This window comes from Porites lutea, chromosome 9 (genome assembly GCF_958299795.1).
Source record: "Porites lutea chromosome 9, jaPorLute2.1, whole genome shotgun sequence".
NCBI classification, from domain to species: domain Eukaryota; kingdom Metazoa; phylum Cnidaria; class Anthozoa; order Scleractinia; family Poritidae; genus Porites; species Porites lutea.
Window position 1 is genome coordinate 22,202,627 of NC_133209.1, and position 23,600 is coordinate 22,226,226.

Below are 23,600 nucleotides of genomic sequence, written 5' to 3' on the forward strand. Positions count from 1 at the left end.
TCAGTTGTGACGTCACAAAAATGAAATTTGAGAATTCAAATCAGACACGTTCTTCAATTCTGTATGCTTTGTATTTCTGCAAAGTATCACAGTTTCAGGTTCCAAACTTTTGAAGGAGAAACTTTTGGAAGTTTTGATTTTTTAATTGGCCACCAGAGAGTCACGTGACTGGTAACCATAGAAACACTTAATCCAAAATATTGCTGGAATCAAGTTTTGTTCCTTGTATCAATTTCAAAAACATGCCTTTAAAGGAAACAAAGTTATAGCCCCTAGAATTCCAAAAATGTTTGTGCCTATCACGCCCCCACTGAATCTGTTGGCCGCTCAGCTTGAAAAAAAAAAAGAAAACAGCGTGAATTTGGTATTTGTTATCATTTGCAGTGGATTTTGCTTAGTATGGATACCTTCTTGACTCTTTCCTAGCACACAGTTCAGTTATTACCCCTTTTTTTTGTTCTTGTTGTTTGTTTGTTTTCCACAAAAGTCAATGTCAATGTCAAAAACCCTGAAAATTGTGATAACAGCTTCTTCCCGTCGATCTTTGAAGATTTTATGTGCCGTGGAATATTAACATTTCACTGAAATTCCTTTCCCTAGACATCGAAACGTAAGAAAGAAGGATACATTATCAGTCATAAACATACCATTAGCGAAGCTTATTGTCATTTCGCCCCATCAAAGGGAATCTGAATTCCAGGAACCGGTAAATTTTTGCTGGTGGAATCCGGAATCCGGGAAATTTTGCTCCTGGAATCCGGATTCCTGCTTTTGCTTTGGAATTCACAATACAGTTCAAAGGATCCGGAATTCCACTAGAGACTGGAATTCGGAATCCAAGTTTCACTGTCTGAGAATCTGGAATCCAGTACCTGGAATCCGGAATTTACAGCGTGGAATCCAGTATGCAAGACTGTCTTGGAGAGCGAATCATTAATTGGTCTAAATATTCTCCTTTCCTTTCAGCGTGTGGTGGTTTAATCACGGCACTCGATCAAACTGTCATGTCACCCAACTATCCCAGCGATTATCCCAACAGTGTTACGTGTGTATGGGCTATTAATCCTGGACAGGCCTTCCAACTTGAGTTTGAACAGTTCCACACCGAGTCTGGATACGATCTGCTAAAGGGATACTCGTCTCTTACTTCTTTTAGCGGTAAGTACTGCTGTAATCATATAGCATGAGTTTAGAAAATCAGTTAAGGAATACAGGAATAGAAGTTGCTATACCTCCGTCACGGAATACTGCGATATTTAATACTTTTAGTCACTTAAACAAAATGCATGTTTTCATAGACCTCTACATGATACTGAATTTGCCTTGAACACTATTATTAGAGCCAAAGTTATCAGTATTTAAAAAGAAACGTATTTTTGAGAAAAATACAATGCAATTAAATTAACAAAAAACAGACCAAAAAAAAAGGAACTTCGACGGTTGATTAATCGACCTTACTAGACAATCGCAATCTTCGTGACATCAGGGTAAAAAACCGGTTGTATGACATGTACGCAGGTAAGTTAAAGTACATGTTGCTTAAAATCAACTACAACTTCTTATCGAGTTCGAAATATAAGGCGCTTCTGAGAATTGCAAAGTTGACGAACATGAACTGTAAGTTTAATGAACGAATTAGTGTTTTCACATGACATCAGGTCCGCAATTTTGGTGTCCCAGAACACAAAAAGAACGGCCATGTTGGTGACCACGTGAAATTTGTTTATTTGGACTTGGAGTCAAACTTTTTTCATGTGTAAAAACGTCCCTGTGCTTCGATAAATTAGTAAAGCTGTTAGCGGCGTGTACGAAAACGGTTTACAAGGCTGATCAATTTTTTTAAGTAATTATTTATGCATGATAAGCATTTGAGAATGATTAAGCTGACTATTTGGAAACAACTTCATTTGTGTTCATTTTCGTTCCATGTGAAATCCACTCACTTTTTCAGTATCCATGCAAATTTATTGCAACTTTTGAAAGCGTTTACGTAAAGCTACGTGCCAAAAGACGCAACTAACAATGTTGGGATTTGTTAGCAACAAGTACCAACAATGTTGGGACTTGCAGTGCATCGTGGGAAGGATACAACACATAAGACTTTGGAGACCATGTGTAATGAGCGTGAGCGGCCCCAACAGTGTTGAAAGAGTTGTGAAAACGACCCAACATTGTTGCGCGCTACGCTTCGGCGATCACGAAAAAAGAGAAATGTTAGTTGTTTGCTCAAGAGTTTGACCGCTTTCAAACTTTGCTCAACAAATCCCAACAATACGCAACAGCGTGTGCAAACGGACGCAACTTGTAACATCCAAAAATGTTTCGCCCGTTCGCACGGGGCTTAAGAAATTCGTTCAAATCTCATAGGATTTGCTCGGTACACCAACATGACTGCCGCTTAATTGTTTTGGAACACCAATGTGGCCGCCTTGACGTCATGTGAAAAGGCTTCATAACACCGGCCTTTTAATCAAGTAGCCAGCGTCACGCTTTTTTTCTATCCCCTCATGTCGTTAGCAAGCTCTTGCGTGACCCCCCTTCATGATCTGCAACGCCCTTTAAATTCTCTTAAACACAAAAAGCGTGTAATATAATTGCAAGATGATGGCTTAAATATCTCGCGCTACTCACTATATTTATCAGCTGTAACAACTACAACAACAACAACGACGACGACCACAAAATAGCTAATTCAGTGTGACCTAATTCGGCGTCATAGAGTGGTTTTCGTTTGAGTGTCGTAAAACCAAAACCAAAGTAATTACTCTGGCCAATCACATAGGACACAGACAATACATTGAACCAATCAAAACTCGAAGTAATGACATGTGGCTGACGCAAAGCGCGGGAAAATGCATGCGAGCGCGTCACAATTGGCTTTGGTTTTACTTCTGATTGGATGAAAAGGTGGCGCGAATCTTTTAAGCCAATCGCATCGTGTAGAAAGTGCAAAACCAATTACTTTTCGACACTCAAATGAAAACCGCTCTATGAGCTGTAATTGGGTCGAAGTCTGCTCATATAGACTGGTGGGCTTGTTTTGATTAATAGACATTACTAGAAAGGTTGCCTTGTTGCGTCTGTTAACTCGATCGACCAGACAAAGAAACTGGCATGACCCATGCGATAAAATTTAGCAAGTCTTAGCTAATTCAGTTTTAAAGTGAGTTAAAAGTCATCTCTTGTCTTCCACGTTTTACAGGTAGCGATCTAATCTTCGATATTGATGGTGAAAGATTCGCTCTCCAACCGTTCCAGGCCCCCACTGGTGTGATGTACCTTAAATTTACATCCAACAATGCAGGGACCGCGCCTGGATTTAAAGCAACCGTAAAGAAATACCAAGTTATCGTTGGAAAGAAGAAATAGTTTCTTTCTTGCAGAAAAGGAAATAAAATGGAATATAATATATTAGTCTGGAGTAAATTAAAGTCGCGTTAGAAAACCTAATAAAATCTTATGGTTATATACGATGTCTGTGGAAGAAATAATATATAGATTTAGCCTGGGCTAAAAGCGAAGCTCCTACTAACTCGAATTTATAATTTAAATCAAACAATTGTAAACTTGTATTACACAAATCACTTGATAGCCTTATATGTACACCTAAAAAATAGCATAGCCATAACTGGAATGGTTCTTGATGACAGTACAGTAGGAAAACAAATCAGGCCGAATTTTTTGCGTTCGATAAGTTTACTTTACAAAATCTTGCCAACAAGTCTGGGGACGTGTAAACCAACCTTCTACCCTTTTTATACATCACATCTGAGGTGAAATAGTACCATGAGGCGCTGTTTTTATCATACAGACCTCGGACAGAAGGCAGTATTTCATAATTTTGGACGATCGAAGCACGCGTTAGCGAAACCGTTAAAAAAATTTCCAAAATCACCTACACGGCGAGCCGGTTCTCACTTTTGACAAGCGCCAAAGTCGACTGTTTACATTAAGATTAACACAGTTATACGCTTCAACATAATGGCTTTATAACGATGTGTAATCTTCAAAAGCGTTTGATACGCGCGGCATTTTGACTACTCCTGCAAGCTATGTCCATGAGCGACTTAGAACAAACCGCACAACAGCGATGTAAATTGCAAAAGAGACTACTAACAGTCAATACAAGGAAAATCACTCAGTGAAACATATACAGAGAGAACAATTTTCATTCACGAAGACAAGTATTTAAAGGAACAGTATCCCGTTACTGCGCATGCATCAAACTTTGATTTTTGGACAGGATGTCGCGAAATCAAAAGATGCGAGGAAAGTAAGAGAATCTTGAAAAATCCGTTTGCATCGCGCTTGGCCGGGTTCAATACGACACTAAAACTTCTCAGGATTATAGATCAATGATATATTGTTGCTGTTAAGTTTCGATTTGGGCAAAATCTGGATTTTTTGGCGTTACTTTTATTGCTGTTGGCCGGAGGACCAAAAGATTGGACGCACTTTGATGCCGATTGAAGGCTTATTTCTTCTGCTAGCTTCCATACAAGCTCAGATAATTGTGAAAGGAATACGCAGAAATGAAACAGCAACAATAAAGACTGTAAGAAAGAAACCGTTGAGACATTGATGTGACTGAGGAGATCTTGTGGAGGGGAGCTTCGTGAAGCAGAATGTTTTGCAACGACGCGTTAGTATACTTTTACTTGAATCTCCCTACGGCCGACAAAATCAAACAAACAGGCGCTACATGTTTTGAAAAACTAGTGACATGAAATCATAATATCATTTTTGACTAACCTTTGTGGAGCGATTGACCTCTGACACGAGTTTCAAATTAGAAAATATGTTTTTAAAGCGAGCGGAACGAGATTTTCGGGTCGCGAGGCGGCCCAGCTAGCGATAAAATCGCGATGAGTCTTCGAACCGCGAGCCAAATTTTTATATAAGACGAAAGACTTCTTCGAAAGTCTAAAATATTACTTGAGAATATAAACAACAAATCTCTGTCGGCAGTGCGGTCCGGAAGGAAATCTTGTCGAGTCAATTTGACAGTTCTATTGTCTTTTGAAGAAAAAACAGATGACGCTCGCGCGTGCGCATAATCGGGACACTGTCCCTTTAAGTGTCTCTGAAAATCCTTGTTTATGTTTTAAGCCGGCTTCCCGGTGTTTGCGTTTTTCAAAGATGAACTCGAGGTAAGAAAATCGCTCAAAGCTTTCTTTTACAGCCAGAATTATAACTAAATATTCTTTGGAACGTTTTCTTTCTATTTGCGGTGAGAAAATGTCAGAAGGCTTTTAAACGTTCTCCAATCAAACCTGATACTCGGTCAGATCATTAGGGCCATTTATACGAGGAAAAATAAGACGCGTCTTACATAAGACGCGTGTTAAATAAGACGCGAACTGTACCATTTATACGAACATATCTTATCTAATAAGACGCGTCTTAGTTAAGCCGCGTCTTATTTTAGACGAAATGTGCCGTTTATACGGAAAGTTCGCGTCTTATTTAAGACGCGTCTTATGTAAGACGCGTCTTATTTTTCCTCGTATAAATGGCCCTATTGTCTCAAACCTTACAAACGTGCATAAACTAAATACCGGTAGCCCCAAAAACTACACTCAACTTCATTGAATTAGATGTAAAAACAAACATCTAATAAAATAATTACTCAGGCGTACCATTCGAGATGCACTGAAAACTATCAAGTAAGGCCAAAATCGCTTCAGACTTTTCAACCCTTTTACGCATCAAGCTAGGTGAAAAACGAAAACGATGCCATCCGAAATCGTATTTCCTACTTTGACAAGTGATGTATTTCAACCGAAAACCCGATAAAGAAACTAGCCATGAATAACAGTAGACTCTTGATAGCAGCTGAATTTCATTTTGTACAATGTTCAGTGGAAAAAGACAGTTAAAAACCTCACAAGTTGACACAAAAATCTGTCAGCTTCAGCTGTCAAAGTAAACAAGTTTCAAGATGCTGCATAAATTTTCCGCATGAACTCACCTGTCAAATTTTGACCAATCAGAGCATAAAAATTGGACGTAGAGCGTGACCAACGCGTGACCTTGGTGAGAAAAGTCAAAAGCAACTGGTATGTCTTCCCTGCCTGTAAAAAGTGGCTGAATCTTAGCTTCCGAGGTCAGTTTGAAATCAAAATTTTAATTGTGCGGCACATATAAAACACAACGTATTTCATATGAATTGAAAAAATTAAACTTGAGCCTGCAATCATTTGAAAACTAGTAACTTGTCAGCGGATAACTTCAAAAAATACTTGACCTCGATGGGTCGACACCTGAGCCCGCGATACGGTCAGGTGATACTGGTCAGCGGGACCCTGTTTTGACAGCTGTCAATTGATCACAACATTGATGTGCAATATGTGTGCAATATCAGTCTTCCTGTGCTCCCAAGCTAGCTAGAAAGTGTGGGATTGAACATTGGTTGCCCTGTGGTGCGGACGGACGGGCAGCGGGTGGGCGGGCGGTGTACGGTCACGTGATTACCAAATTTTCTGGGATGGGTAGATTTACTTACCCATGGTGCTCCGCAGGCGCGCTTCGCGCGCCAGAGCTCTGCTTAAATACTTGAAAGTTAACTTTCATTAGAGGATGCCTTATTTTAGTTAATGTTTGTTATTATTTTACTTGGAAAATCGTCAATCACTTAAGCACCCTTCCTATTTGTAACTGAATTGGGTTATGCGCCAGGCTACCGTTGACAATCCTGGGTTCGTCATGATTTCGACAGTCTCGAAGACATCCAGAATATAAGCTGATTGACCTTGACTATGCAGATGACATTGCTATGTTAATATCAAGTGTTGGAGACGCTCAAAAATTCCTCGGTCGACTTGTCTGCTGCTGCAGATGTTGGCCTCCAAGACAATGCCACAAAAACCCAAAGTCTAGGTTCTCATTCATCTACGGTCACCTCCACTGCGAGTTAACAACATCGACCTGGACTCCGTAGATGACTAATTACCTACGTTCTTATATTGCCATCACTTAGAACGATGTCAAGCCAACGACAAGGTCAGTCATGGGATGCCTTCTGGAGATTAGAGCGTATTTGGAAGTCTAACCTGCCAATTGCTGTCAAGGTTCGCCTCTACAAGTGTACCGTTCTGAGTTTTCTTCTTTATGAGTCGGAAACATGGACTCGAACTGAATCACTGTGTGAAATTTCAACGCTTTCCACCAACGAGTCCGTATACAGTCAAACGCCATCCCGACCCGTGTCAACCGAGGTAAGAGAACGGCAGCTCCGCTTCCTTGGCCAATCACTTCGCCGCGACAATATGAGGATCTTTTCAACAGATTCGCCCTGTATGTACAATCTGTAGGGAGACAAAGTGTTGGCGGCCAGAAACGTTTGTTTCTGCAATGCATCTCAAGGGTCATTACGGAAGGCTCCATATCACTGAAGAAGCGAAAAATACGGCACTCTACCGAAGACCTGGACAGCCGTGAGACATCGGGTTGCCACCTGCCTGAACAATCCGGAATGATCCGGAGGTGCGCTTATATAAACGTGTGCTTCAGTGCTTAAATTGGTACTGCACAGAGTAACCATCCCTCTGTTGGCATCTTGTCTCCTCAGAGCGAGAGGTTGACGCGCTCAGACTTAGGCTTAGCCTGTGAACAGACTCTACCAAAGGCCTGTTCAGAGGCTAACTTAGGCTATGCGAATGGTATTGTCACTGCATACATAATTGACCCGTGACGCGGGAAATAAAAAACGCCTTTAAATTCCTTCATGTCGTGCCTGCGCACAATTGGCATGATGCAACGCGGCCCTGTATTGCTGATTTTCAGTGTCACGCCGTTCAAAATAGATCAAAATAAGAATCAAAACCGTTCAATGGATAAAGTCCAGAGTCTGGGAAATGAAAGGAGGTACATATACGAAAACCCTCGCCAAGATTCAGGTCAGAGGAATATTTCGTATACGAGATATCCGAAGAAATGCTTTACCCAAACTTATAGAGATTTGTATGAAGACGCCATGCTGGTGCTCACCTGCATGAGCTCCAACATGCCCACGGAAACCAACAGAAACATCTGTTACTAAGTTTTGCTGCAAAAGCGTGAATTTATTCTTCGAGAAACTCATAAACATTAAAGTAATACTTTTTCTTATACATGAACTGTTTAGAAAGCAAAATTTCCTGAAATAAGTCACTTTTTTAACCTACATGACAGCTCTCTTGGCCGTCATGTAAATGCCGCGTCACGCAAAAGTTTAGAAATTAAAGCGTACTCTATCACAAAACCAAGAACCCTTTTGAAGCGAAAATTTGTATGATAATTAGTTTTCAGATGCTCTAATGTATCGTGAAAGTAAAATCTCAGTAAGATCGATAGTTTTTTAGTTTGAATTTTAGTGACGTCATGTGAAAACCAACAATGAGAATTGCTCGGTTTTTGCCCTCCTGTTGGCTAGTTCAACGGAGCTCAGTGGAAGTGACTTTTGCCCCTCCCACCTCCCCTGGTGGAGCCTGACGTCGCATACCCTCATACTTTGGCATGCCTAATGTCCTGGCATGCAGTCGCGGTTCCTGCCATAACTTAGTTCCCCGTGACAGGACAATATGTATGCAGTGCGAATATTGTTTGGAAGTTCCAGTTTTAGGGAGCTTTGATTTGTTGAGGCTGAGAAATAGTTTCACGCAGGCAGATGCTCTTAAAGCGTAAGAAAAGATAAGTATATTCAACCTCCTATTTGATCTGAACAAAACAACAGGTGTGCAAATAAAAACATCACGTATAGTAATTCGGTTTAACTGTGATTATGCGCGAAAGCTACCCAAACAAACGAAATGTTGAATGGCACAAATGTTTCAAATCGGTGCGCGTGCTTTTTGTTTTGTACCCCTAACTTTTGGAATAATCTTTCAGAGCACATAAAACGTAGTCTCAAACTTCGTTCTTTTATAAGCAGGCTCAAGACTCAATTTTTAAAGCGCTTTTTTTATTTTGTCTTAATATTATAAAAAGGTGACATCATAACCAGACTATTAAGAGTACCCGATGATGTCCTTTGGCTTGCCACCTTTAAGAAGCGACGTCACGCTATTTGTTATCTTCTAAAAAAAAAGGGAGATGTGCCTCTGCATCACTTGAATTCCAGAAATTATAGTGTAGTTCTTTTAAGCGTTGAAACCGACAAAACTTCATACGTTGGGGAGGGGACGGGGGGTCCTCCCACATAAAAGTGATGGGGATGCTGGGTTGATAAGTTCATCATTCTCGAATTGAACAGAAACATTTCCAGGTCTCTTTTGGGGTTTACTTTAAGCTACCTTGAGTTCCTAACTTGACTATTGGGGGTTCAAGTTTCAGGGAAATTTGGCTCGTTTCGAAGCTTACATAGAAATAGTTTCACAGGGACAGCTATTGTTATGGCGTAACAAAAGGTTTGTAGGTGTTGCCTCACGGTGTGCAAATTAAAATGGGGATCACGCAAGTCAAGTCGCTTAAATTACGCGTGTGCACATCTAACACTATTGCAAAATCTGGCCAACACGTAAAAATTGCCCTAAGCACTCTGGATAAAACGTTTGAACTCGGTGTTTTTGCTTTTCGGTTCGTTCCCCTAAACTTTGCAATTCTCTATTTTCCAATTCCCCATAATACACTCTGTTTGCCCCCCAAATTTTGCATAAACCATTGTTTTTAAATGCTCCTGGGAGTATTGCATTTTCCCAAGAGCACTTTAAGACAATAAGTTATGCAAAATTTGGGGGGCAGACAGAGTGTATTATGGGGAATTGGAAAATAGTCAACAACCCTCCCAAGCACAAAAAATGAACTCTGTATCTTCGTCTTAAAAGTTTAAAAGCGCCTTTTTTTATTCATAACTTTTTTTTATTTTCCTTCTTTGTAATGTAGTAATTGAATTTCATTTGTAGTACCTTACAGTTTCAAACCTTTATTGTGAAGCACCTTTGAGCTTTATACAGAGCTATACAAATGCTTCACTAGTTTATGAAATCAAATGGTTTAGAGTGAAATACGGAGATAATTTCACTTTCTCTTTGTTAAAATTCTAATAAAATTCTCTTCTAGGCACAAGTACACTGTTTGATTATCCAGGCGTGAAGCTTCATGAGTAAAAAAGTATTACGCTCACAATCTTAAATTTTTTTGACATGTTCTTTGTTTCAAGAGTTCCACACGCTAAGATTTAAAAGTTCACAATTTTGTGAATTTTTCCACAAAATACCGGTTAGAATCCTTTTTGCTGTTAAAAATTACGCTGTCTTTAGGCTTTCCATGAAATTAGTCTCCCTCACAGCCGTTTTTTGGATGTCAAGCGTTGCGTGACATCCAAAAAACGGCTGCGAGGGAGACTAATATGAAATGTGCTGTTGTATGTTTTGTTATCCTTTTGTTATTTAATGAGTTGCATTTTTTTGCTTTGAAATGAGCATGAGCTGCTTCTCTCTTATCCCGCACCTGGGTCTGTCTGGGGCTGTGGGGAATTTTCAAGCGGAGCCAAGAGAAAAACACAAGTAAATAAAATAAACAAAGATAATCCCTATTGGATCTACTTTTGCTTTGGCTGAGCAAAGCTCTTTTCTCGACGTATGGGATAAAGGCACTCTGCTTGTGCAGCGAGATGTGTACTCGGTTCGGACTGGGAACAACTAATCCTATGTCAGCGGTTAATCCCATTTTCCACATATTCGGGCGTATTAAAGCAAACAGAGTGACCTAACCTTTTTTCTTTTTTTGACATTGTGAAGTACAGTTACCGCGGAAAGATACGAAGGAAATAATATTATCTTTTTGTTCTTCATTCAGTCTATCTAGCAAACCAGGAACGATGAGAATCTTTGCATTGTATTTCATTCTCTTCGGATAAAACAAGTGGCATTTTTTTCTGACGCGGTGTGATGCCGAATTTGGCCAACCCGGTTTCATCGCTTCGACCGCAGCCACGGCTCGACTCAAAATGGCTAAAGACTGACATACAGGTTAGTTGAAATCAAAATAAACCGGTTGTTTTGGGTTGTAATTGAACGTTGGCGGAACTTGAACCCAACAACAATCATTCCCCTCGTTCTGTGCTTTAATTCATTGCTTTGAATTCCGCGATTCCACAATGCTTGTTTGCGTGCAAGTCGGCCAGGTACAAAAGCTTCAGTGTTGTGGCTTTTGTAAAAGCGTACGACCTTCATTCTAGGCTGAAAGTGTTTACCCTTGAACAGGTTTAAGGTCATTTCATAAGAACCTGAAGGCAGCTGCAGAAATGTACAACGCGAGTTAGTAGTTTTGCCCGACTGTAACAAGTTTATCCAACTGGCCCCTAATGCTTGTGTTGTGAGCTAAGAACGTTGGAAGTTTCTGTTGGATGTAAATAATTATGCCATTTCCTACTGCTATCACATGATCTTGTGTGTTGTACATGTACGTGTGTTTTGTTTGATTTCTCGAATTCACTGAGTCAAATGATAACAGTAATGTGACGGTTAACCACTCCTAGCTAACGGCGTCACAGAATTATGTTAGAGATGCTTGCGGTTTTATTATTATTTTTTTGTGCCTCTATTAATGGGACAGATATCAAGATATATGTAATGTCAGTACTAATTGCCAAAACAAATTTACTTGTACAGTGTACTCTGTACCACTTTTCAACTTAAGCATATTGGCTCAGTTTTTATTAATTCCTTTTCTCTGTATGATAATGTACTTACACGTGACTCAAGTCTGGTTCTGGTATGTGGTTGACTTGCCTACAAAATGACAGCCGGTACAACCTGGGATACTTTTCTGATAGAAGAGAAGTGGCTGGCAGCATTAGTTATCCCAGTCTTTCCCGCTCGCATGCTTGCATAGTTGACTCGGGTTCAACTTCACAGGCATGCTGGCCGAGCAGTAAAGCCCTGCAGTGGCTAATTGTTGCCTGTGGCACTTGTTCTCATTCAACCAAACAGTATCCCGGGCAGTGCCAGTGGCTACTTCGCAGGTACATCAGCGGCATATGATAAACAGGCTTTACTCTATCATGTTTTCACAATAACACACTGAGAGCTGAATAAATGCAAATTCCCAGTGCTGATTGTTCTTTGTTCTTTTCTACGTGTATTTTTTACGCGTATTGAACTTGAAAGTGCCCCTATAATGGAAGTTTTTGGGATCTTGGTAATATTGACAATAATAAGAACTAGCCTACATGTACTCTCTGAATCATAAATCCTTCTGTTGAGCAGAAAGTTATAAGCATCTACATGTAGAATTTTGGTGAAGACTGCATATTGGATAGTTACAGTGCATGTGACTTTTTTACACAGTAAATGAGTTTTTGTTAAGTTTACGTGATTCATGGCCCCTTTATTATTCTGATAAAGTGATTTTATCCCAGACCAGTTTTTCTACATGTACATGTTTGTAAAAATCAATTATTCAATTCCCTTCTCTTTCTTTAGTGTACTGCAAGAAACGTTTGCTACATATTTATTTACCATCAAACGTGATGATAAGAATACTGTATCTTTTTCTTTTTAGACTGCATTTTCAATTGAAGGTCTTAAAAGGCTTTGGAATGAGTTAGTAAAAGATGGAGAAATCCCTGGTAAACCCTCTGATGTAAGGATCAACAGTGATGGTGTGCCTTCCCAAAAGGGTGAGACTGGCAAATTTTATTGTGGTCGTCGCATTTTAAAATGTATGTGCTGTGATGGACATTGTGGACCTAGAAATGGCTGTAACTGTGAATCATGTCAGAAACTGGACCAAGAAGATAGGGAACAAAAAGAAGAGGAGGAGAGAGCACCTCCAGCTGCAGGTCCCTTGATGGACTCATGGACTTGGGGGGACCAGCCAAGCCCAGACCAGCTCAGAGAAGTCCTCCAGGGCCTCATTTTTGAGCAACAGGAGCTTGCAAGCCAAGCAGCAGGAACAACCCTGTCTGCTATGAGGCTTCAGCAGAGGCTAGCTGTTTTGGGGCGTTATTTTATTGCTTCGTCACGTGAAAGGGAAGCTAATACTGCCAAGAGTGTGAAAAGGAAGAGTGTAAAAGAAGAGAAACAACATGTAATTAAAAATCGTAGGAACCGTGCTAACTCTGAGCAGGCCTCATTAGGTCTAGCTAGAATTGGTGCTAGAGCAGCATTGTCATTCGCATTCGCTTTTCTACGTCGTGCATGGAGATCAGGGGAAGATGCAGACTTATGCCGTGAGCTTCTTGATGAAGCTCTTGAAGCTTTGCAGTATCTTCCTGAAGCGACTCTTTTTGATGAAGGATCAGTTTCACCAGTGTGGCTTGAAGTGGTTGACCGTTCAACAAAATTTCTAAGATCAGTGGTGGCAGGGTAAGTTGCTTAATAGTTAGGCAGTGATTTTGTTACCTCTGCGTCCCTTTTCCCAGTGAAAACATAAACGTCCCCAAAGATGTAAAATAATTCATAGCATGCATCCCGCAGGACACAAAGAACGACTGATCGATTTAGCAGAATATCCTGTTTGTGTGATTTCTGTGGCTGTTGTTTAAGAGATGCATATATATTTTAGTCTTTTTTGTGAATGACCATATTTTGATTTCAGAGTTTTGGCATCTGTCTCTAGATTAACTGTCTGGTTACATACTCAGTGTAAAGGCAAAAGTATTTTCAATTTAGGACATAAATCAGGGATGTCAATAATGGCCATAACCCGTAACACCTGTTACGGCTGAGTCTACTCGATGTTAATGGGTGAAGATGTTCATTGTTGCAGGTATAAAGCGAAATAAAAGAATTACCTGCTGAAATGAACAGAATTGTTTTTTGGTGTCTTGCCTCCTCATTTCGTATCTACTAGATTGTAAAATTCAAAGATAAACTATAAAACCATGTGAAACCGAGTTACTGTTGGAAGCTATTTTCAAAATGCTTTATACAATAACGCTTGCTATTTCGAAAGTGGAGATGGCCCCGGTGACAAGGTTGTGCACGGCTCCTACCTTTTGTGAAATTCCTGTAACCGATGTTTGTTGTCTTGAACTCTGACGTGAAGAAGGCGTGAATTTCTAGTGTGTAATTAATCAGCGTGTACCCATGAGTAAAAGAAAACGCACTTCAAGCCACCCTGGAATCGATCGATTTTTCTATAAATCACGATGAACGGAAAGCCAGGTAGACGAAGGTGATTAAACAGCCGGTAACTGCGATCGACAAACACCTTTTTCATGCGTCAGAAAACAGAAAAATGCACTTACAGGGTTATCCTTTTCAAAAATTTTCTGGGGGAGCATGTCCCCAAACCCCTCTAGGGCCTTAGACTCTGCGGGTCTTCGCTACGCGGCTGCCGGCCTCGTAGTGTACAGCAGTGCTACAGGTGACACCTTTAATGAAATGGCTGCCTAAAAACGTATTGACATCCCTGTATATGTATTACATGTATTTAAGTTTATGGATCAATGGGCTCCTAGAAATTTGGCTTGGGCTCCTACTTTTTTTATTTTAGGAGCCCAAAGGGCTCCCAAAAATCTGCATTTTCTTCCTTAAACAATAAGATGAGCATCCCCATTATTTTCATATGGGAGTCAAGGGACAAATCTTGTCCCCAAGTACCTGCAATTGATGGTTTGAAGAATTGCAACACCAACATTTTTGCTAACCTACAAGTACTAATGTAAGTTGTTTTAAAGTGTACCCATGAAGAAATAATATTACGATTGATGGTGAACTTTCTATCATGGTTTTATTTTTCTTTTTTGCTCTTCTGATAGGAGGGGAAATGAAGACAGAGTGTACTGCAAACCACTTGATTCTGTACCTGTTTCTGACCAACATGTGGCTCTAGGAATACTGCTAGAACTTGCTGTACAGCGTGGCTCCCTTCAACACATGCTGGAAGCTATTTTGCTGTTGTTAGAACTTTGGGACAGTGGACAAGATAATGACACTGATTCTTGTTTTACATCTGCACCTCTTATTCATTTGCTGCAGAGATTTGAGGAGATAAGTGGGGCTTCTCAAAGGACTCTAGAACCTAATAAGTTAGCTGATGAGGTAAGTTTGCTCCTTAATGTCCTTATTCTTTTCACAAGCAATATTTACCTACCATCCGTAGGTGACAGTGCATGAATCGTAGACTAGGGCACTGGATTTTATTGAATATTGCAGTCTTCCAGGTTTAAATTCTTGCTCATGAATAATTAGGGCTAGGAGACCAAGAAAAATTGAGAATCAGCCTAGGTTAAAAAATTTGAACCTGAATTTAATTTTGACCTGTAACATACATGTACAGCGGTACATGTATATAGTGATACTTACGCTGGGGTCAATTATTGATATTAATGTTCCAACCAGAACTGTAGTTTGTAAATGCTGATGTCTCCTAGATGCATCTTGCATGTACATGTATATTTTACTCCATAGGTCCTTTCATCCAGTGTGCCTAAAGTGAGTCCAACAGAATCATTTCTGCGTTACCTAGCCCTCCCTGAAGATGAATCAGAGTTTGTTGAACTGCAGCACTGTGCTGTTGTTCTTGTTTCACACTTGGACAGATTAGCTGCCCCTTATCTGCCACTGTCATCAAATCAAAAGGTACATTGCAGACACAGTGCATGTAATCATTACTGATAATTTAATAATAATAATAATTTGAGAATTTATATTGCGCAGATTCCATGACCAGATGATCAACTGTGCATTACATCAATACATAGAATAAAAATAACTAAATAATAAATGAGAATCATCATTTGTTGTGTATAATGTTAAAAAACCTAACTAAGAATAAGAAAAGCCTTACTCAAAGGTACATCCATAAAAGTTTTGCTAAAAAATAAATATAAATTACATACGGAGTTGGCTATAATCGTCTCATATCCAACAAGAGCAAGTAGAATGATTGTTTTATTAGAAACGCTCACAAAATATTGTAGAAATGACCTATTTTCAGCTTGTTTTTAATTTTGAGCAGATGCATACAGTTACATTGTACGATATTTGGAGAGCATGGTATAATGGCTCATATACCATGATGGCTAAGCCAAGCAGAGCTCTAGAATTGCATTATTTAATGATTCATTTTTTAATAATAATAATTATCTGGTTTAGACTCCAAGCGTTGCCCTTGTCCAAGAAGTTTATGGGTGGGGTTGGCTCTCTTGGGGGAATGCTGGTCATACCTTGGGCCCAACCTCATTGAGCAGCTTGGTGGAAATTATTGGCATTGCTCAGATTTGTTGCGCGGAGAAGTGTTTTCTGGCACTGACTAAAACAGGCAAAGTCTACACCTGTCATTACATGTCTGAGGGACAAGTGAGTGTTTAGTTTTATGTTCTTGAACATTATTAATTTCATAAACAGCAAATACAATTACATGTATGGTTGTGTACACTGTAGGCTGTGCACGTTTTATTTTCTTGGTTAAGTTAAATGGCCTTTCATAACTACATGTAATGATAATTATGGTAATTATGGTAAATATTATAGTGAATCCTACAATTACAAATTTTCGATAAGGGGATATGGCAATTGCTGATATTACAGTTCTGCACACAGTGCACTATGAATATACTGTGCACAGCAGGGTGTAGGCATCGGAGATTGGAGAATTCTCCGTTTACTACACAGAATTCTCCGGCTAACGGTCAATAGCCTATAACTATTTTTGACTCAGATGTGGAGCCCCTTTAAGAAATATTCTCCTGCAACATTTCACCTTTCTCCTGCTACTAGAATTCTCAATGAAAAACCCTGATACAGATAAGGGCTTACATGTAGTATACAATAATTGATACAAACAAAATTGGAGACAATTATTTTGCTAAATTTAAGCAAGTGGTGGCTAATTTATTTGCCAAACAAATACAGCCAAAATTTTCATGGTTTTTGTATATGTACGTAAAAGAAAGACACCAGTCTGATACTAGTAATTTTTGGATGTACATTAAAATTTTGAGTGACCTTGATTAAAATTATTTATGTCTGCAAATCAGCTATCGATCTTTAGTAACTGTACAATTTGTTCTACAGGGCCCTATGCTCATAGAATCTCTAGCTAGAAGATGTGAAATCATTAAAATTGCTACAAGCCCAGAGTGCAAACATTTCATGGCTCTAAGCCGTGAGGGTGAAGTATATTCCTGGGGATCTGGAGATGGCGGCAAACTGGGCCATGGGGACAACAAGTAAGAATTTGGAGTGTAAAAAGATGGCTTGTTGATGCCCAAAGTTCTTTTAAAATCAGTTTCTTGGAATTAAAACCCTACTAATTATTTGATTCTCATACATAAACACGTGAACATAAGAATTATTTTCTTGTGATTTTATTCATCACATGACTTTAAGATCCTTTCCTTTGTTAAAAAATTATTATTTTTTTATAAATTATTGTTGAATCTCAGGCTTAAAAGGTTTACATTGCCTGGTAAATTACCCTTGGGAGCAAGCATCTACAAGTTCCTAAAGGTCCCAAAGGAGTCCTTACATTTGAGTTCCTAAATAGCCAACACTTTCCGTAATAGTCTAGGCATTCTCAAGAGAACCTCTTTCTAGATCACTTCAAGTCTGATGGTAATGTTAAGTTTTCCCACATATGATATTTCTCAAACATGTCAGATACACCTCCCAATGCCCCAATCTCAATTGGCACACTTTCTTCAGCTTCCACAACTTTCCTATTTCTTCTCGAAGAAATTAGTACTTCTCAATTACTTTTTTCCAGTTTTTTGTGTTTTACTTGTGCATCTCCAGGGATAGCGATGTCTATGATCTTAGCCTCCTTTGCCTGCTTATCAACGAAGATGATGTCCAGCCTTCCAGCTTCAACCACCCTATCACCCTGTACATTGAAATCCCATAGAACTTTAAAACCTGTATTTTCTACCACTTGCTCTAGGGTATGTTTGTACCACTGTTCATATCACATATCGCTCCAAACTGTCATGTCACCCCTATTACTGACACTGGGCTAACTTGCTGCATTCACTTGTTAGGCGACTTACACTTTCTCCTTTCTCTCCGCACATCCTAACCCATTAGTCTAATATTATCATTATCATTAGTCGAATAATAAATTCTTAGACTAATAAGATTAATAATTGTTTTGTTGCTTACTGTGGTAGTTTTTGTGATGAGCCAACCTTGATTACTGGCCTTGCTGGGAAGCAAGTTGTTCAGATTGCTTGTGGAAGCAGTCACAGTGCTGCTGTGACATCAGAAGGAGAGTTGTACACATGGGGCAGAGGAAACTATGGCAGACTTGGACATGGTACCATTGCTTTATTGAAATAGAGCGATTTTTGTATGATCTTGAAAAATGGTTTTGGTTAGTGTTCGTTATTTATTTTATCAGCCAATGGATGAAAAGGTAAAAACATGGCCTCATTGTTTTCTGGCCAAAGAAAACCCTAATATGGAGAAGGCATTGTTCAATTGGCTAATCTTGTTGCAGTACAACGTCAAAGCAAAGTATCCGTTGATCTCTAGAAAGTTCTTGGGCATGAAGTTTTTCACCCGAACATTTGCTTAACCAACCAAAAGCCAAGTGCATTTGCATCCATTCAATAAACCACTTAAATCGCTCTATTGCCGTTCATTTCTGGTTTTTGTTTTGTTCATGAATTTTCATTTCAAGGTCATAGGAAAATCGCTCTAATGTCAGTTGTCAGTTCATGATATGGTTATGGACAGAAAAATGTAATGCAGGGTGTATTTTGTGCTTTACCGTATCAGAGCTGTATTATTATGAGGTCCCTTAACACCAAATTATTAATGAGTTGTATGTAATGGCAAATGCTTTAAATAAAGCAAATTTGCTTCTGTGGCCACTACCTACAGGAAAGGGACTGACATTAAGGCAGTTTTAGTATTTTGCATAGTTCAAAGCATTCATTAACGGCAAAATTATCAGCAAAAACAAGTTTGATATGTCAGAGACCATGTCAGAATTTGTTTTAAACTGTCTGTAGCAAATTGCAAGTCAACAAAGCAAAAGGGCAGTAAGAATCAAGGGGAGCTGTGTCCATCTGTCCAATTCTTTCTCCTCCCCCCTCCTTTTCTCTGTCCTTCTGTCAGTCTCTTATTCCATCAGTCTGTCCATTTGTCCACTAGTCCATTCCTTCCATCCCCACTGCTCTCTACTCTCCTCTATTTTTCAATAACTTTAGTTTTGTTTTGTGAGTCATATTGCATCTTGGGTTTATCATTTCTGTATTTTTTCCTTTTTTTCTAGGGAATAGTGAGGACCACCTTGTTCCAATGCTAGTGAGTGGTTTGCGAGGTTATCATGTTATAGATGTAGCCTGTGGCAGTGGGGATGCTCATAGCCTTGCTGTTGCTGATGATGGTAAGAATCTCTAAATACATAGTTGTCATTGACGTAGAAAATTCCCTAAAATTCCAAAATAATATATGTTTGTAAAATTGTAATGAAAGTAAAGTACCATGCAGAAGCATTGTCATGTTTATTCAGAATTTTGGATAAAGCTGTTTTTGTCGTTATAAAAGTTCTGCCAGAAAAGGTTTCATTTGAATCGCAGCAACATGGGATTTCATCCATTTAAAGTTAAGAACAAGATAGCCTCGCCCCATACCTGGTCTTAAAAAGAAAATGGTTATTAAGTAGAAAATATATTAGTATTTGATGCAGTTGGGTTAGACAGCTGTCTTGTTTAAAGTGTCGCCTCTTTCATTTACAGATGTTGTGTTGTGTTCATGATTGTTTCTTCAACAAGATTGATTGCCATTAGGAAAAAATAATGATGTAAAAACAGCAGCTAAAGGCTCCCAGATTGGCAATCATGCTTGGACCCACAACCATGATATTGATTTTGACAATGCCTTCATTATTGACAAAGGCAATTGTCATGTTACAAAGTATTTGGAATCCTAACACACTATGAAAGTACATAACGCTGACAATAACTCTTGCCTTCTTCCCATTCAATAATAGCATTCTTTTGAACACAAATTCTCAAAGAATCCCTTCTTAATTTTTATTTTATCGTAATTTTATTCTTTTACATTTTTATCACTTTATATTTTAGATTTTTTTTCATTTTCACATCATTTCACTTGTTGAAGATTGAATTTTTAAAAACATTTTTATCCAGAGAACTTTATCACAAGCTTTGATTTGCTTTTTTGTTTGTGACAGGTACAGTTTGGTCATGGGGGGATGGCGATTATGGCAAACTTGGTCATGGTGGTAGTGACGCATTTAAAGCTCCTAAAATTATTGACAAGCTACAAAGCTTTGGTGTTGTGCGCGTTTTCTGTGGATCCCAGTTTTCCGTGGCTTTGACAAGGGATGGGCAAGTGTTGACATGGTAACTATTGTTTGCTGTTTGACCCACATGCCCCCAGTGTTAATGTGTGTGTCACGGTGAAAATTGCCCATGTTATAACTTGTTGAGCAACAAGAGTAACAACTTTTGTCGATCAACAAATTTTAAAACACGCATCACTAGCTTAAGTATTACAAATATTCTTCATGTGAACTCTTGTTACAGGGGTAAAGGGGATGGTGGCCGCCTTGGTCATGTCGCCGAAGACCACATGCGCCATCCCAAAGTGATTGAAGCATTCTCTGGTAAGAAGATAGTTGATGTTGCTGTAGGATCAGTTCACTGCTTGGTAGTCACAGAGGATGGCGAGGTGTACAGTTGGGGCAGAAATGAGCAGGGACAGTTGGGTGACACTTCTAATATTGCCAGAACAGAGCCTGCCCTTATTGCAGCATTAGACAGCAAGGAAATAACTGGGGTGGCCTGTGGTCCTGCACAGGTGAGATTTCTTTACATTTGTAGATTATATTACTGATAGGTTCACAGATAGGACATTTGTGCCATCAAACTACCAAAACAAATCAAATGCAACCAAAAAATTGCTTTCTATCAAGATAGACGCACAATGTAAATCGTAATGTAGTTATAATTAAATTATTAGCGGTGGTAATAGCTAGGAAGCTGAAGTACTGAAATTAGTGTGTGCTTGTAGTTGTAATAACTTGAGAACGATAACGTAATGTGAGCATAATTTTTGTTAACAATTATATCATATGACGCTGTAGTTATGCAGGGGAAAAGGACGAAATGTAGCAAAATTGTGACACATGTGTAGAGTTCTCGTTTGGCTTGTTAAGATGTTGTTGTTGTTGTTTTTCCCTGTGTGGGCTTTCTTTCCTGGATGAAATAATTAAAGATACCAGATCGAAAAACGATTATCACATTATAAGAATTTCTTGGCATTGAATCATACAATGTCGCACATATAATTCGTTCCCCTAGAGTTTTGCATGGTCATCAGCTGGTCACTGGAATGTTGGTCTACGTCTTCCGTTTTGTCTTGATGTTTGTAAGAAGACATTTGAATATCTTGATTCACTCTTACGGCGTGTAAGTGAAGACCTAACAGGAGCACTCGATTGGCCCCCTCCTCCCCAAGAGAAAGAATGCATTGCGGTAGCAACATTAAACCTGTTGAGACTACAGGTGAGCGATCAATATTTATTGGTTTCAGTGAGATGTATGCGGTGATTTTGTTACAAATGGTTATGGTGAGTCCTGGGACTCATTTTGTGAAAAATCATGAGTTCCAGTGTAGAGCCAATGAGTCCCAGATCAAAAATCAACCAGTCCTAAATTGAAAATGCTTAGGCCTTTACATATATGTAACCAGACAGTTAATCTGAAGAGAGACTCCAAAACTTTTGATTGCAGTTTACTGAAATTAAAATATAAATGTAGTCGTTCTATTTAAAGCACAGAATAGACTAAAAGAAAACGCATCGTCACACAACAGCCACAATAACAGCCGTAGAATTCTTACGAACAAGATATTCAACAAAAACATCTTCAGATTGATGAATTGATCTTTGTATCCTACGGGCGGGACGCATGCCATTAATTATTTTGCGTCTTTGGAGATTTTTAACCCAGTTTAATGCAGAAGGCGTTGCATGTTTTCGAGAAAGCCCTTTTCCCATCTTTTCAGCGCCGTACATTTTGCAGCTTCTATTTAAAGATTGCCTTTTCATTTATATATTTCCCTCTGTTTAATGCATCGGTGTTGTGGTTCGCTTTGCCTTATACGGCTCTTTCTTTTGTTACTTTTTAATTTCCCTTATGGCCCTCCATCTACACAGCACTTGCACCTCCAAAATTGTGTCATCGCTGAAAGGTATTCTGCTCCATGCGTATTTTGCTTTTAATAACTCTGTGACTGTTTTTGCTCTTCAGCTTCATGCAGCCATTACAGGAAGTGTATCTGCAGATGATTTAGGTCTTGGAGTAGGAAGCAAGCTTCTTCAGTCCCTCAAACAACAAGTGGTCACACTTGCCAGTAACAAGGGGGTTTTAAAGACAGTGCAATCTGCAGCTCAAGGAGCTCTGAGAAATGGCTGGGTCTTATTACTCCCAACACCAGAGGAAAGAGCAAGAGCATTAACTGACCTACTTATTGAAAGTAAGTCGAAAATAGAATGTTTTTTTTTTTTTAATCGGTCCATTTCTTTTTCTTTTCTCTTCTCGACTCCTCTACCTTCCCTCCATGTTTTTCGTCTCCCTTGTGTCATCCTTCCAACTCGCCTCTCCGACGTTCATTAGTTGCACTTGTCATTCTGTTGTCCATGTATGCATCTCTACCTCTATCCCTTCTTTTAATCAACTTTCCACCCAGCTGTCCATCCATCTTTTGACCCATAGCACCGCTCAAAATTAAGTTAACTTTTTATCTTTGTTGTGCATCGAGAGTCACACTAGGCATGTCTGGTCATCTCACTATCCACCAGTTTGCATCCCCTCCCCTGTTATTACCTCTGACTTCTCCTTCAGTTCTATTATCTTATCCGCCCAACTGCACCATGTACAAAGCAAATTATGCAAGCTCCTCTCTAACTTGAAGTCTCTTTTCTGATTCTTCTCTTGATTCTCTGCCAACAGCATGCGACAAACCAACATCTTCGCCAGCCGGAAGAAAGTTCATGTCAGACCTGCTCATTAGCAGCCTGATGGCAGAAGGTAGTCTAGAATCTGCTCTTGAGACAGCTATAGAAAATGACATAAAAGAAGGTGCGGGGAAAAATGACAAGGAGAAAACGTCTGAAACTAAGGAGGAGGTTGTTGACGTTCCTCTACTTCATCTAACGCAGCAACTGCTGAAGACATCTTCTGGGCAAGTCTTAAGTGAATTTCAGCAGTTAAATCTCAAGCCACCTGTTGTTCAGTGGCCGTACATTCCGCCACCCCGCCCCATGACCGTGGAACTGCTATTAAAATTACAAAGACTTCTTATAGGAAGCTTCTTTTTACATCATGAAGATGATAGACCGTGGTATTTGTTTAAAGGTTAGTCTGTGAGAGTATTTTGGTCAAGTTTATTTTTAGCAGCATCAAGTCCAATCTTTTAGTTGTAGTCCCTTGTTTTACCTTTGCCATGAAATTCATTCCTGATACGTTTGTAAACCTTGAAAATAAAGCAGACGCTTGGCCTTTTCTCTTTTAGATTGTTTAAGCGCTAGTTGAAAGGGAGAGCAACGCTTGGTGTAGAATTTCATTGCATTACTTTGAGTGAAATGCCTGCGTGTATTTCACCACTTATAGATTTTTAGATTCCACTATCCCACCTTTGCATCTGTGCTTATATCATCACATTTTAATGCCTGAATGAATAAGGTGCTTGTTCATG

At 39.3% G+C, this 23,600-nt stretch overlaps 2 protein-coding genes across 2 annotated transcripts in view; both read left to right on the forward strand.

Moving 5' to 3' along the window:
• LOC140948092 (sushi, von Willebrand factor type A, EGF and pentraxin domain-containing protein 1-like) overlaps positions 1-3,470 on the forward strand; it is a 41,849-nt gene extending 38,379 nt beyond the window's left edge. The window contains exons 34-35 of the mRNA XM_073397318.1: positions 967-1,158; positions 3,203-3,470. Coding sequence (XP_073253419.1) covers positions 967-1,158; positions 3,203-3,369 — 359 coding nt within the window. The 3' untranslated portion in view covers positions 3,370-3,470. The remainder of the gene's footprint in view (positions 1-966; positions 1,159-3,202) is intronic.
• A 7,249-nt stretch (positions 3,471-10,719) lies between these two features.
• Positions 10,720-23,600, forward strand: part of LOC140948106 (E3 ubiquitin-protein ligase HERC2-like) — a 54,300-nt gene continuing 41,419 nt past the window's right edge. Inside the window, exons 1-13 of the mRNA XM_073397333.1 lie at positions 10,720-10,949; positions 12,484-13,289; positions 14,687-14,969; positions 15,339-15,509; positions 16,026-16,229; positions 16,947-17,101; positions 18,038-18,183; positions 19,147-19,260; positions 20,071-20,242; positions 20,426-20,699; positions 21,203-21,406; positions 22,154-22,379; positions 22,856-23,260. Coding sequence (XP_073253434.1) covers positions 10,869-10,949; positions 12,484-13,289; positions 14,687-14,969; positions 15,339-15,509; positions 16,026-16,229; positions 16,947-17,101; positions 18,038-18,183; positions 19,147-19,260; positions 20,071-20,242; positions 20,426-20,699; positions 21,203-21,406; positions 22,154-22,379; positions 22,856-23,260 — 3,241 coding nt within the window. The 5' untranslated portion in view covers positions 10,720-10,868. The remainder of the gene's footprint in view (positions 10,950-12,483; positions 13,290-14,686; positions 14,970-15,338; positions 15,510-16,025; positions 16,230-16,946; positions 17,102-18,037; positions 18,184-19,146; positions 19,261-20,070; positions 20,243-20,425; positions 20,700-21,202; positions 21,407-22,153; positions 22,380-22,855; positions 23,261-23,600) is intronic.